This window comes from Cibotium barometz, chromosome 25, assembly GCF_041138505.1.
Source record: "Cibotium barometz isolate CiBa-2024 chromosome 25, ASM4113850v1, whole genome shotgun sequence".
Lineage (NCBI taxonomy): Eukaryota > Viridiplantae > Streptophyta > Polypodiopsida > Cyatheales > Cibotiaceae > Cibotium > Cibotium barometz.
Genome location: NC_141070.1, coordinates 32918925 through 32932954, shown reverse-complemented (window position 1 = coordinate 32932954; position 14030 = coordinate 32918925). Strand labels below are relative to the sequence as shown.

Genomic DNA, 14030 nt, shown 5'->3' with positions numbered 1-14030 from the left:
GATATGGAAACTTGCTCGGGGGTTCCGAGCCTGGGAGGAGGTCAATCTTGTGATCCTCCGCGGTCTGGACAGGGGGAGCTGGGGAGAGAGACTGTCTCGAAAAAAAATCTTCTGGAACTTTTCATGGAGAACCGAGTACTTCTCAGAAGTAATGGCCACCGTCTGGGCTGTCTCGATGTAAATCATTGCACACTGTGCGCCTTTCCGAACTGCTCGCTTAGCCTGCAAGTGGCTTATGAGCGGAAAGTTTGGAATACCTGGCTCACACTTAATGGTCACCGGGGTGTTTGACACATTTCGATCGATCTGGAACGTGTGCTTGTCCCACTTGACATCTGGGAGAAACTTGTGAAACCACTGGATACCCAAAATTATGTCTGCTCCTACAAGAGGGGCAACCATAAAGTCATGCACAAACTCTATGCCCTGAATCACTAACTTAGCACCTAGAGCTTCATACTTGACGCTCGTTGTCATACCTGTGCTAAAACCCTCAACTTGTTTGTCCATCGGAGTTAGCTCAAAACGGGCACGCCTAGTGGCCTGTTCCGTGATCACATCCTCCGTGCTGCCGCCGCTGTCAAACAAGACGACGACTCTCTGGCCACCTATGTAGCCAAAGGACTTGAGCAATTCGTTGCGCTCATACTCCTGGTCATGGGCGCCCTTCTGCTTATCTTCGAGCTCCCGGCTAATAATTGCTCCAACTGAAGCACCGGGGGTTGAAGAACTAGGGGTAGCCGCTGGGGTCTCTGTGGGAGCTGTGCTCACCACGGAAGCTGTGGAGGCGGCGGCGGCCTTTGGAGGCTTCTTCGGACAATCCCGAGAAGTATGTCCTTTTGTGTGACAAAAGAAACATCTACCCTCCTTCCTGTACTGAGAAAGCTCCTCAGCACTCAACTTGCCACCTATCTTGCCTGCCTCCGCTTTTTGGTCTGGAGTAAGCTTAGATGCATTGTTCGAGGTCTTGGAGATAGAGGCTCCCGGGCTCTATCCTGGGGAAGACCCCATCTGGTTCTGGATTTTGCCCCCCGAGGCGTTAGCCTTGGGAGAAGCCGGCTGGGAAGTCTTGGGCTTGCCACCATTGTGTTTCATTTCTGCACTCTGCGCAAGCGAGAGTGCGTCCTCAAAGGTGGCTGGCCTAAACATACGCACCTCCCATTGGATTTGCGTGTCCAGGCCATACAAAAACTGCCCTTTCTTGTCCGTGTATCAGATAAGCCTAATTACAGACACAAGGTCGAAATTTTATTGGCAAATTGAAGGACTGGTTGCGCGTTCTGATGCGCTCCCCTGAACTCGTCTTTGAGTCGCTCAAGGTAGTGGGGCGGTAGAAACCGCTGCTTAAGGTCGCAGACGAACTCGTCCCACACATAAGCAGCCATACCTGCTCTGGTGTGGGCATGAGCCCATTGAGTCCACCAAGGAATGGCCTCACCTTCCAAGTACCAACTAGCTAAGATCACTTTGTCAGTATCTGTTTTCCTAACTGCGGCAAAGTAAGCTTCAAATTGATGTAACCATGAATAAAGAGTAGTGGGATCGAGTTTACCATTATACTTACTGAAATTCATTTTCTCGGGAAAATGATTCGAGGGCGCCGCCGGTGTCAATCTGGCGTCCAAAGCTCTGAGGTAACGCTCGTGTTCCACTCGTCGCATGGCGTCGTCTTCTCATTGTCGAATCTCCAATGCACGCATCTGCATCTCAAGCAAGGAGCTTGGCTGGCTGTGACCCCGCGAGAGGGTCCCTGTGAGTGACGAGGATCTGGTATCTGGGATACGGAAGGAGAGGGAGGAGGAGATGGAAAACGCGACGCTGGAGAGCGAGAACGCTCCTCCAGAGCCAAAATCCGCGCCTTCTGCTCATCCAACTTGGTTGTTTGGTCTGTGATTGCTCGCATCATCTGCTGGAACATGTCTGTGACACTCAAGCCAAGTGCCCTAGCTGGGCTGCCTGGTGCACTCTGGTCCCATGGTTCTGGTTCTCTCTCATCGCCGAAACTCGCCATAGCGGGAAAATGCAATTCCTTTTCGGAACGCAATCTGACCATCCACTATCTGTGTGGGAGACTTCTGGAGGCTTCCGGAGGCTAAAAACCAACCGTCCTTCGAGGGACAGGAGTCACTCCAAAAGGGGTAGTCCACCGACGTCTAAAAACCAACCACACGAGCGAAAACATTTTCTAGTTTTCTTTGCTGAATCTTTGTCCTTGAAGTAGGCTCTGATACCACTGTAATATGCGGAAGCTTCAGAGAAGGATCGGTACTTCAAAACTCAGAAATCAGCACTCTTTTCGCGACGGAATTAATGCACAACTTGAAAGGAGATGTGCAGAAAATAGAGAGAGAAGGGGGAGATGGAGAGGACACAGTATTGGGTCCCAATTACCCTCTATAGGTCCCCCACCACGGATGGTGTATTTGCTTTATTAGAATGATGTAAATCTAAAAACAAATACAGAAACTTGACCTTTTCTTGGCTGGAAAATCCTGCCCTTGACCTTCAGAAGTCTACCCCTTTGCTTGGCAATCTCCTTGGCTTGACTGGCCCTTGATTGGCTTGAGCACTTGGTGAAAACTGAGATGCTTTCATTGATTCTTGGCTGGAGTATTTATACTCCCCTTATTATCCAGTCGGCCAGCTTTATAAAGCCTCACGACTAGGTCTTTATAAAGCCTCACGACTAGGTCTTTATCAATAACATGCTTTCACACTATACCACATGCTGGCCACTCTGCGCATGCCTTCTGGGACAGTACCAGATTGCTGGGCACTCTGCGCATGGGTGTGGGACTGCCCCCTACACCTGGCCGACCTGCTGGGTAGGGTTTTTAGCCCTGTCGGCTGCCTGTCCAGAAGCACTAGGGCTGCCGACAGCCCTTCCAGCCCATGCCATAGGTGGTGGGCACAGCCTGGGCCCTCCTGGCCCCTTGGGGGTGGTTCTACATCCTCCCCCATGCCCACACTAAGAGTGCCAATCTTCGCACTGGGGTAGCCCTATGGGCTGGCCCCATCTCTACATGCAAACCTACATGCCCACAGAGGTCTGGCATCCGGTTGCAAACTAGATACACAGAACATCTGACATCATTCCAAAGGGAGACTCACAGCGCAGACTGGCACTGTTTCATGTGCAAGACAATGCACACCTGACCTTGGACTCATGTGCAGGACAATGCACACCTGACCTCGGACGACTGAGATGGATCCCTGGCGGACTGGGCTCACATGGGACCAGTTCACCATCCCATTAGGAACTCGATGGAGTCTTCTTGGGCCCTTTTATTTGGCAGTTTAAGGGAGTCAAACCTTTTCTCTTAAGAAGAAACGTTTTCTAATTTGAAGCTTCAAAACGGTTTCTTTATTCGAATTTGAATTTTGGGGGAAAAATGGAATTTAAAATCTCGCGGATAAAACCATATCATGTAACATATCTATGGAAAGCTCTTGATGCGTAGATCACGGATCTGTAATCTCCGCTCAAATCGGAGCTTGTATGTAGAAGTTATGGAGGTCCAAAAATTGTAAAATTGCCCCCTCCTCTTTTTGGGGGAAAAAGTGCACCCTTTGACCACTCTTACACCTCTCTTACAAACCATTGGTTTTTGCTTACATGACGGGCTCCTATTTGTCAAAAAGTTAAACGTTTCCATAACCTCATGGCAAATTAAAGGGCCCAAAAAGACTCCATTGAGTTCCTAATGCCAGGTCCTGCACCTTCTGTACAAAAATGTCTACATGGCATCCAAGTGCGGGATGCACGTGACACCTCTCCCTCGAAGGACGGTTGGTTTTTAGCCTACGGAAGCCTCCGAAAGTCTCCCACACAGATAGTGGATGGTCAGATTGTGTTCCGGAATGGAATTGCATTTTCCCGCTATGGCGAGTTTCGGCGACGAGAGAGAACCAGAACCATGGGACCAGAGTGCACCAGGCAACCCAGATAAGGCACCCGGCTTGAGTGTCACAGACATGTTCCAGCAAATGATGCGAGCAATTCGCAGACCAGACAACCAAGTTGGATGAGCAGAAGGCGCGGATTTTGGCTCTGGAGGAGCGTTCTCGCTCTCCAGCGTTGCGTTTTCCATCTCCTCCTCCCTCTCCTTCCGTATCCCAGATACCAGATCCTCATCACAGGGACCCTCTCGCGGGGTCACAGCCGCAGCCAAGCTCCTTGCTTGAGATGCAGATGCGTGCATTGGAGATTCGACAACGAGAAGAGGATGCCATGCGACGAGTGGAAAACGAGCGTTACCTCAGAGCTTTGGACGCCAGATTGACACCGGCGGCGCCCTCGAATCATTTTTCCGAGAAAATGAATTTCAGTAAGTATAATGGTAAACTCGATCCCACTACTCTTTATTCATGGTTACATCAATTTGAAGCTTACTTTGCCGCAGTTAGGAAAATGGATACTGACAAAGTGATCTTAGCTAGTTGGTACTTGGAAGGTGAGGCCATTCCTTGGTGGACTCAGTGGGCTCATGCCCACACTAGAGCAGGTATGGCAACTTATGTGTGGGACGAGTTCATCCGCGACCTTAAGCAGCGGTTTCTACCACCCCACTACCTTAAGCGACTCGAAGACGAGTTCAGGGGAGCGCGTCAGAATGCGCAACCAGTCCTTCAGTTTGCCAATAAAATTTCGACCTTGTGTCTACAATTAGGCTTATCTGATTCGGACAAGAAAGGGCAGTTTTTGTATGGCCTGGACACGCAAATCCAATGGGAGGTGCGTATGTTTAGGCCAGCCACCTTTGAGGACGCACTCTCGCTTGCGTAGAGTGCAGAAATGAAACACAATGGTGGCAAGCCCAAGACTTCCCAGCCGGCTTCCCCTAAGGCTAACGCCTCGGGGGGGCAAAAGCCAGAACCAGACGGGGTCTTCCCCAGGACAGAGCCCGGGAGCCTCTGGCTGTAAGAACTCGAACAATGTGTCTAAGCTTACTCTAGACCAGAAAGCGGAGGCAGGCAAGACAGGTGGCAAGTTGAGTGCTGAGGAGCTTTCTCAGTACAAGAAGGAGGGTAGATGTTTCTTTTGTCACACAAAAGGACATACTTCTCGGGATTGTCCGAAGAAGCCTCCAAAGGCCGCCGCCGCCTCCACAGCTTCCGTGGTGAGCACAGCTCCCACACAGACCCCAGCGGCTAACCCTAGTTCTTCAACCCCCGGTGCTTCAGTTGGAGCAATTATTAGTCGGGAGCTCGAAGATAAGCAGAAGGGCGCCCATGACCAGGAGTATGAGCGCAACGAATTGCTCAAGTCCTTTGGCTACATAGGTGGCCAGAGAGTCATTGTCTTGTTTGACAGCGGGCGGCAGCACGGAGGATGTGGTCACGGAACAGGCCGCTAGGCGTGCCCGTTTCGAGCTGACTCCGGTGGACAAACAGGTTGAGGGTTTTAGCACAGGTATGACAACGAGCGTCAAGTATGAAGCTCTAGGTGCTAAGTTAGTGATTCAGGGCATAGAGTTTGTGCGTGACTTTATGGTTGCCCCTCTTGTAGCAGCAGACATAATTTTGGGTATCCAGTGGTTTCACAAGTTTCTTCCTGATGTCAAGTGGGACAAGCACACGTTCCAGATCGATCGGAATGTGTCAAACACCCCGGTGACCATTAAGTGTGAGCCAGGTATTCCAAACTTTCCGCTCATAAGCCACTTGCAGGCTAAGCGAGCAGTCAGGAAAGGCGCACAGTGTGCGATGATTTACATTCAGACAGCCCAGACGGTGGCCAGTGCTTCCGAGAAGTACTCGGTTCTCCATGAAAAGTTCCAGAAGATTTTTCTTCAGGACAGTCTTCCTCCCCAGCTCCCCCCGTCCAGACCAGGGATCACAAGATTGACCTCCTCCCAGGCTCGGAACCCCCGAGCAAGTTTCCGTATCGCCTTTCTAAGGCAATGGAATCGGAGTTGGACTGCCAACTCCAAGAATTGTTGCAAGCTGGCTTCATCCGCCCGAGCGTCGCCATTTGCAGCACCGATCTTGTTTGTCAAGAAGAAAGATGGGTCTTCTCGGTTGTGTGTCGATTATCATGCACTCAACAAGCTGACTATTAAGAGCAGATTCCCGATGCCTCGAATTGACTATATTCTCGAGAGGCTGAATGAAGCTAAGGTGTTCTCCAAACTGGATTTAAAGAGTGGGTACCACCAGGTACGGATTGTAGAGGGGGACATTCCCAAGACAGCCTTCCGTACAGAACGGGCCCACTATGAATTTGTGGTTATGCCATTTGGATTGACGAACGCCCCAACTACATTTATTAACCGCATGATGATGCGTATTTTCCGAGAGTTGATTGGAGAGTGTGTGTTCATATTTCTGGACGACATACTCATATTTTCAGCTACAGTTGAGCAGCATGACATTGATGTGGAGAAAGACCTGAAGTTGCTGGAAAGCAACGAGCTCTATGTCAATGAAAAGAAGTCAGAATTTTATCTGTTCCAGGTACATTACTTGGGATATATAATTAGTGCTGAAGGCATTCGACTGGATCCGGCTAAAGTGGCCGAGATTATTAACTGGGAAGTACCTCAGACCGCTTATGACATTAGATCATTTGTGGGTATATGCCAGGCATATTCCACCCACATTGACAAGTTTTCTGATCTCTCCGGCAGACCTCACCGATCTGCTAAAGGGAGTGAAAACAAGAAGGCAAAAGATTCGAATGACTCCACGAGCATTGGAGGCATTCCAGAACCTCAAGGTGGCTTTGTCAGAAGCACCTTGTTTAGCCCTTGCCTCGTGGGATGAACCATTTCAAGTGATCACCGATGCGAGTAACATCGCAATTGGAGGTGTATTGCAACAAAATGGTCATCCGGTAGCTTACATGTCTCGTAAGTTACTGCCCGCCGAAAAGAACTACTCGGTCTATGATCGTGAAATCCTAGCAGTTATACAGGCCTTAAAACATTGGAAACATTTCCTGTATGGCCGTGACTTCGAGGTTCGCACTGACCATCAGGCATTGCGCTGGATTCATACAATGCCAAGTGCACAGTGGAGTGATCGACACAACACCGCTGGAGTCAGATATTCCAGTAGTTCTCGGTGGTATGATTGAGTACCTTCCAGGAAAGGCCAATCCAGTGGCCGATGCTTTGAGCAGGAAGGGACAAGTATCTGCGATTCAGACCACTAGACTTGACCTTGTTGGTACAGGACTAGAAGACATGAAGCACACGTACGCAGATTCCGAGGAATTCGATACACAGTGGGAACAGGCATTGGATGCCACAGGACCATGCCATTTTCTGATACGCGATGGTTGGCTTTTCTACAAAGGCCGACTATGTGTCATTCCGGGCAACTCTTCTCCATGATGCCCATGACGCCATTACAGGTGGTCATAGGGGCATGAATTCGACTCTGGAGAAATTAGAACGGCAATACTATTGGCCAAAGATGAGGCGTGATGTGTTTACATATGTACAACGCTGTGACATTTGTCAAAAGGTGAAAGCTCCTCGTGGAAAGAAGATAGGGTTGTTACAGCCTTTGCCAATTCCTGAGGGTCCTTTCCAGGACATTTCGATGGACTTTGTCACAAATCTGCCTCCCAGTCCGAGTAAGCGTAATATGCAGTGCTTAACTATTGTTGATAGGTTTAGCAAATTTGTTATGCTTATTCCTTGCAGGGCCAATGTGACCGCCGAGGATGTTGCCCAACTATTCATTCGGCATTGGTACCCGATTGGCAGGATTCCTAGAACCATAGTGTCAGACCGAGATGACAAGTTTACCAGTCATTTTTGGAGGGCATTGTTTGATAATTTTGGTACTAAGTTGAATTTTTCCACTGCATTCCACCCACAGACAGATGGCCAGACAGAGATATACAACCAGTTGGCCTTTGATGTGCTGAAGTGTCATGTCCACGATCAGCAAGGTAAGTGGAATCGTTTTTGCCTTTAGTTCAAGCGTTTTGAATGACTCTTTTTCTTCAGCTATTGGCAGGACTCCATATGAGGCAGCGTTGGAAGGCCTTTCCAGTCGTTGTTAACCAGGACTTTGTCTTCAGTACCGGAGGCGAACGGAGTGATGGAGTCTTACCAGGAGATCCTAGAGTCCGTTAAAGACAGATTGGCTAAAGCGCAAGAGGCCTACACTCGACAGGCCAATAAAGACCGAAGGGACATGAAGTTTTCGGAAGGGGATTGGGTGTATCTTCGGATTATGAAGCAAAGATTAAAGCAGGTGGGCAAGCGATGCCCAAAGTTGTCTTTCAGGAGCTTTGGACCATTTCCCATCCGGAAAAAGATTAATGAGGTGTCTATGCAGTTAAAGCTACCTCCGAGTTGGACTATGCACGATGTATTTCATGTCAATTGGTTAAAGCCATATGCAGGTCCACCCCCTTCAGAGGTCAAAGACGAAGCGGAACCAGACATTATTGATGAAGCAGAAGTAATGGTTCCAGAACATATCCTTCTGCACCGTTTCAAGCATGGCTCAGGCCGAAGACTACGACAGTTTCTCACGAAGTTTCAGGACCGAGGAACTCATGAAGCGGTATGGCTCGACACAGAATTTTTCGAAGACTATCCGACATTATTGACGGATTATTTGGAGGCTATGCAGCTTCCGTCAAGTTAAGCAGAAGGGGATGTCACGTGCATCCCGCACTTGGATGCCACGTAGACATTTCTGTATAGAAGGTGCAGGACCTGGGATGGTGAACTGGTCCCATGTGAGCCCAGTCCGGGACGAGTCAGCCAGGGATCCATCTCAGTCGTCCGAGGTCAGGTGTGCATTGTCCTGCACATGAGTCCAAGGTCAGGTGTGCACTGTCCTGCACATGAAACAGTGCCAGTCCGCGCTATGAGTCTCCCTCTAGAATGATGTCAGTGGTTCTGTGTATCTGGTTTGGTACCAGATGCCAAATCACTGAGTAGATTAGGTTTAGGACAAGGGGCCAGCACATAGGGCTACCCCGGATCTGAGCGTGGGCATGGGAATGGTGTAGAACCACCCCCATGAGGGCCAGGAAGGCCCAGGCTAAACCCACCAGCCATGGAGGGGCTGTAGGACAGCCCTAGGGCACAGATCAGGCAATCTCCAGGAGATTACAGCCTTTATATGGCTGTAGGGCATGTATGGGGCAGCCCATACACGCTGCCCAGCCCTGGGATTGTGGACAAAAGATGTGTCCAGCCCTTCAGAAGCAGGCGCCTGATGTCCAGCCAGCCAGGAAGAGATGCGCAGACATTATGGGATTTTTCCAGCATTTTTGGGGATTTAATTCAGCATTTATTGCTGAATTTACTCAGTCGTGGGAATATGATGCTGACTGCCTGTTTATCAGCTGGCCGACTGCTCATGATGGGAAGTATAAATAGAGGAAGCCACTATCCCTCAATTCATCTCATAATTCACTAAGTGCTCAAGCAAACAAGGGCCAGGACAGCCAAGAAGTTGCTAACGCAAAGGGGTGAAGGACTGAAGGTCAAGGGCAGGATTTTCCAGCCAAGAAAAGGTCAAGTTTTCTGTATTTGTTTTCAGATTTACATCATTCTAATAAAGCAAATACACCATCCGTGGTGGGGGCCCTACAGAGGGTAATTGGGACCCAATACTGTGTCCTCTCCATCTCCCCCTCCTCTCTCTATTTTCTGCACATCTCCTTTCAGTTTGTGCGTTAATTTCGTCGCGAAAAGAGTGCTGATTTCTGAGTTTTGGAGTACCGATCCTTCTCCGAAGCTTCCGCATATTACATCAACTGCCACCTGCCTGGCCTTCCAATAGGTCCCCTTGGAAAGAGCTTCCTCAACTACAGGAGTTTCTTTGTCCCGAATGCTACGAGACATTAGAGCATAGGTTACCTGTAAAGTTTCCTTTGACTTACGAACACAAGAACTACCAACATCTGTACTGGAAAGTTCCTGCCAACTGCTGCCATCATCTAGCAAGCCATCCACCATCTGGTCCGGGAAAGCCTGCACCTGCAGTGTATCCACACTTAAGTGGCCATTACGAGACTGCCACTCTTCACAAAACTGAGGACTTGGGAGAGAGAGTGCTGAAAGTTTGGCCACTCCGCCTTCCCAAACTACCTGGGAGAGAGAGTGCAGCTTGTTGATGTGCTCCCGTATCGTCGACAACTTTGCAGGACTCATCACCCGCATCTGAACTTCCAAGGAGATTCTCTTCATGGGTGACACCCTGTTGTAGAGAGAAGCCAAATGCTGCCAAATACCTCTGGCCAACGTCATATGCTTTATGTGGTTGATGACTTATACGCTTCTCTCTCCACCAATCCATGATGATTCACAGTTGTATCTAGACACATGCACACTTTTTCTTTTCTTTCTTTTCCTTTTCTTTATTTTTCTTTTCTTCCGATGACCGGAAGAACAAAGTTGTATTATTTTTTGTCTCATAGGTCGACTTTGGCCTCTCGTAGACGTTAATATATCTTTCTTTCTTTCTCTCTCTCTTCATTTCTGCGTTTTTCTGCTGTGCAGGTGTTTTCAGATCTTGTCTTCATCTCCGTTGCATATTCTGACATCGTATCAGAGCTCTAGGCTCTTCGAAGATCTTGGGAACTATGTGAGCAAGAGGGGGACTGTTTGTGTTGTTGATTGGAGGACTGTTTTGGGCCATACGGGAAGAGGAGAAGCAAGTGAAAGGCGGGCCTTGTTGCTGTACAGCCACTTGCAGGTTTAGTTCTTCATTTTTTCCCAACCACCCTCCCTTTTCAGTTACACCCCCGCAATGGCAGATTTACTTGAGATGGCTGAGAAGCATGTGAAGATCTCGACACTCCCCACGTTCCCAGTGGACTGTTACTTGGATGGGAACAACTACAGCATATGGAAGGTAATGATGGAATCTGTTTTGGAGTCTTGTTACCTTGCTGATTTCATTGTTGTTGGGGTTTCACGGCCGTAGTTAGAGGAAGGAGGGAGTTACCCTCTATTCGGAAGGAACGGGAGGCACAAGCAGAGTTATGGGATCGTGTCAATGCCAGATGTCAATGCCAGAGTCCGTTGGGGGGGCAAGGGGCCATTTTATATGGCCCCAAATGACCAGTTGGCCTACTGAAAAACAGCCGACAGCAACCAGAAGTGCTCACGACTTGTTCTCCTCGAGTCGGCCAGCATACAGGGGACAGCCTGGGGGCAGCAAAGTCCAGTCGGCTAGCATCTGGAACAGCCAACAGGCATAGGACAACCTCCCACACACCAGGGGAAAAATACGGAAAAAAATAGGGAGAGTGGGGAAAAATGAGAAGACACCTAAATCGGGCAGGCACACCCACAACAGAGGCCTGGTGTAAATATACAAGCAGGAGATGACTGCTAACAGAGGAGACACGGTGTTTTGAGATTGGAAGCATACACAGACACTTGACTCAATGGACAGCCAAGGCAATCCTTTGGAGGTGCCAAACTCAAGAGGTCAATCAAGTGCTTCACGTGATTCCAATGCATTTCTTGGAAGGCACAAACCTCTTGAGAGAGGTTATGACAGCGCATTCATGGGACAGCCATCCCGTGGAAAAGAGCCTATGTATGAGGATGAGCCCAATGCCTTGAGGGCTGAATTGGAGCACATGAAGAAGCTTTTGCAGGCAAAAAGAGAGCTGTCCCAAACCTACAAAAAGGTGGACAGCCACCTAAAAAGAGCTTTCAGGAAGCCCAAAAGGATGGTAAAGCTGAAAGAACCCCATCCAAAGACATTGCACCAAAGAAGAACAAGTTTGGCTTGACCCCCGAGCAAAGGGAGCAATATGCCAAAGAGGGGAAATGCTTTTCTTGTTTTAGTAAAGAGCTCATGTTTAGGCAATGTCCTACCTGCAAACAAAAGGATGAAGACAAGCCACCAAAGGCAAATGTGTATGCCATACCCGATGTGCAGGGTACCATCAAGCATGATAGCAAAGAGAGAGTGGTATGCAAAGCTTGGGGACAAATCAAGGATCAGCCCGCACTATTCATGTTTGATGATTGTGCAATAGATAATTTCATCTCTACACAGATGGCAACCACCTTGGGCATAGAGATTGGGGACATGGGACCCCAAATTGAAGCAAAGGCAGCTTTTGTTGGCAAAGAGGTGCAAGTCACGCCTCTTATTGGAAAGTTGCGCATTCACATATAGGGTTTATTTGAATCATGAGCATTTCTTCATTGCCCTACTCAATGGATGTGATGTATTACTTGGCAAGCCTTGGCATCATCGGCTTGAGCCTCGCAAAGAATATAAAACCAACAGGATCACATTTATGCATAGAGGCCGCATGCATGTTATTGATGCGGGCAAGGAAGAGGATTCCATCCCAGTTGTATCTCACATCCAAATTAATAAGGCAATGAAAAAGAGTCTTTCCGCATACTTGGCTTTTGTTCGTGACAAAATTGAACAAAGTAATGTGAATGTGGATGTATTGACTCAAGATAGGCTGAATTTATATAAAGATTGTTTTGCCGATGCATTGCCAAGAGAACTACCACCTGAGAGGACTGAGAATCATCGCATAGATCTTGTGCCAAGTAGTTCCCCACCTAACAAACCCGCATATCGTGTGAGTGCTGCACAACAAGATGAGATTATGAAGCAGGTTAATGAGCTCTTAGAAAAGGGTTTGGTTCAGCCAAGCTCCTCACCCTTTTATTCTCCCATACTTCTTGTGCAAAAGAAGGATGGATCTTTCCGCATGTGGGTGGATTATCGAGCTCTAAACAAGCTCACCATCAAGAACAGAGGCCTTATATGGCTGCAGTTTCAGTGGCCTCCCATGGGGACTTATCTGCCATGCGTGATCTTTATCATTTGGATGCTGATTTTTTCCATATATAGACTAATTTGATGGCTGGTCACTCGCATGCCTCTTATGTGATCAAAGAGGGTTATCTTATGTAGGAAAATTGCTTATGTGTGGTAAAGGACATGTGTCCAAAGGTATAGGATGTGAATGTCATGCTCCACCTTATGCTATCATGCCTACTACACGCATGATTGAGAGATATTTCTTTTGGCCCAACATGCGAAGGGATATTGAAGCATATGTACGAGCATGTATCACTTGTCAAAAGGTAAAACTTGACGGGCAAAAACCTCCAGGTCTGCTTTAGCTTTTGCCCATTCCCTCGCAGCCATGGGAGAGCATTACTATGGACTTCATTATGGACTTACCTAGGACCTCGCAAGGGAATGATGCTATATGGACTATTGTGGACAGGTTTAGCAAGCAAGCTCACGTCTTGCCTGTCGAGAAAACCATAAAAGTTGATCATATGGTGAAGCTTTTTCTTGCTCACATATTCAAGCATCATGGTATGCCGAAGTCCATCATTGGGGATAGAGATCCCACGACTACGAGCCTCTTTTGGAGAGCTCTATTTGATAATATGGGCACTAAACTTGAATTTTCATCAGCATATCACCCCCAAATGGATGGCCAAAGTGAAGCTGCAAATTCAGTCGTGTTGGATTTGTTGAAGTGTTATGTGGCGGATCAAAAGAGTGCTTGGGAGAAGTATCTTCTACTTGTAGAGTTTGCCTACAACAACACAGTACATGCCTCCACGGGAAAGACCCCGTTTGAGATTATTTATGGCACAATGGTCTTGCCACCCATCCTTCGTACAAAGGATGAAATTTTTGCAGCCGATGAGTATGTGCGTGACTTGGATGTGTCCTTTGCTCAGGTGCAGACACCCATTGCAAGGTCACAAGACAAGCATAAGAGGGCTGCTGAGACAAGCATAGAAGGAACAAGCAAGTCAAGGAAGGTGATTTTACATTGCTGAAATTTGAGAAAGCTAGACGAGAGGGAGCATATCCAAACCTTTCTACTCGATATTATGGACCCTTCAAAGTGGTTGACAAGATCAATGAAGTGTCCTACAGGCTTGCTTTACCCAACCATTGGGAGATTCACAATGCTTTTCATGTGAGTCTTTTGCGGAAGTATGTGGGGCCAGATCGAGAGGAGCCTGTCACAGAAGATCCGCCAAAAGTTGATGAGCTAGAGGAAATCCTCCAGCGAGAGCAGATTGTATTTCACAAGG

At 48.3% G+C, this 14030-nt stretch overlaps 1 protein-coding gene across 1 annotated transcript in view; it reads left to right on the top strand.

The window, feature by feature from the left end:
- Positions 1–3975: 3975 nt before the first annotated feature.
- Positions 3976–14030, top strand: part of LOC147624482 (uncharacterized) — a 283897-nt gene continuing 273842 nt past the window's right edge. The window contains exons 1-2 of the mRNA XM_086819837.1: positions 3976–3983; positions 4904–5283. Of these exons, the coding sequence (XP_086675963.1) occupies positions 3976–3983; positions 4904–5283 (388 nt within the window). The remainder of the gene's footprint in view (positions 3984–4903; positions 5284–14030) is intronic.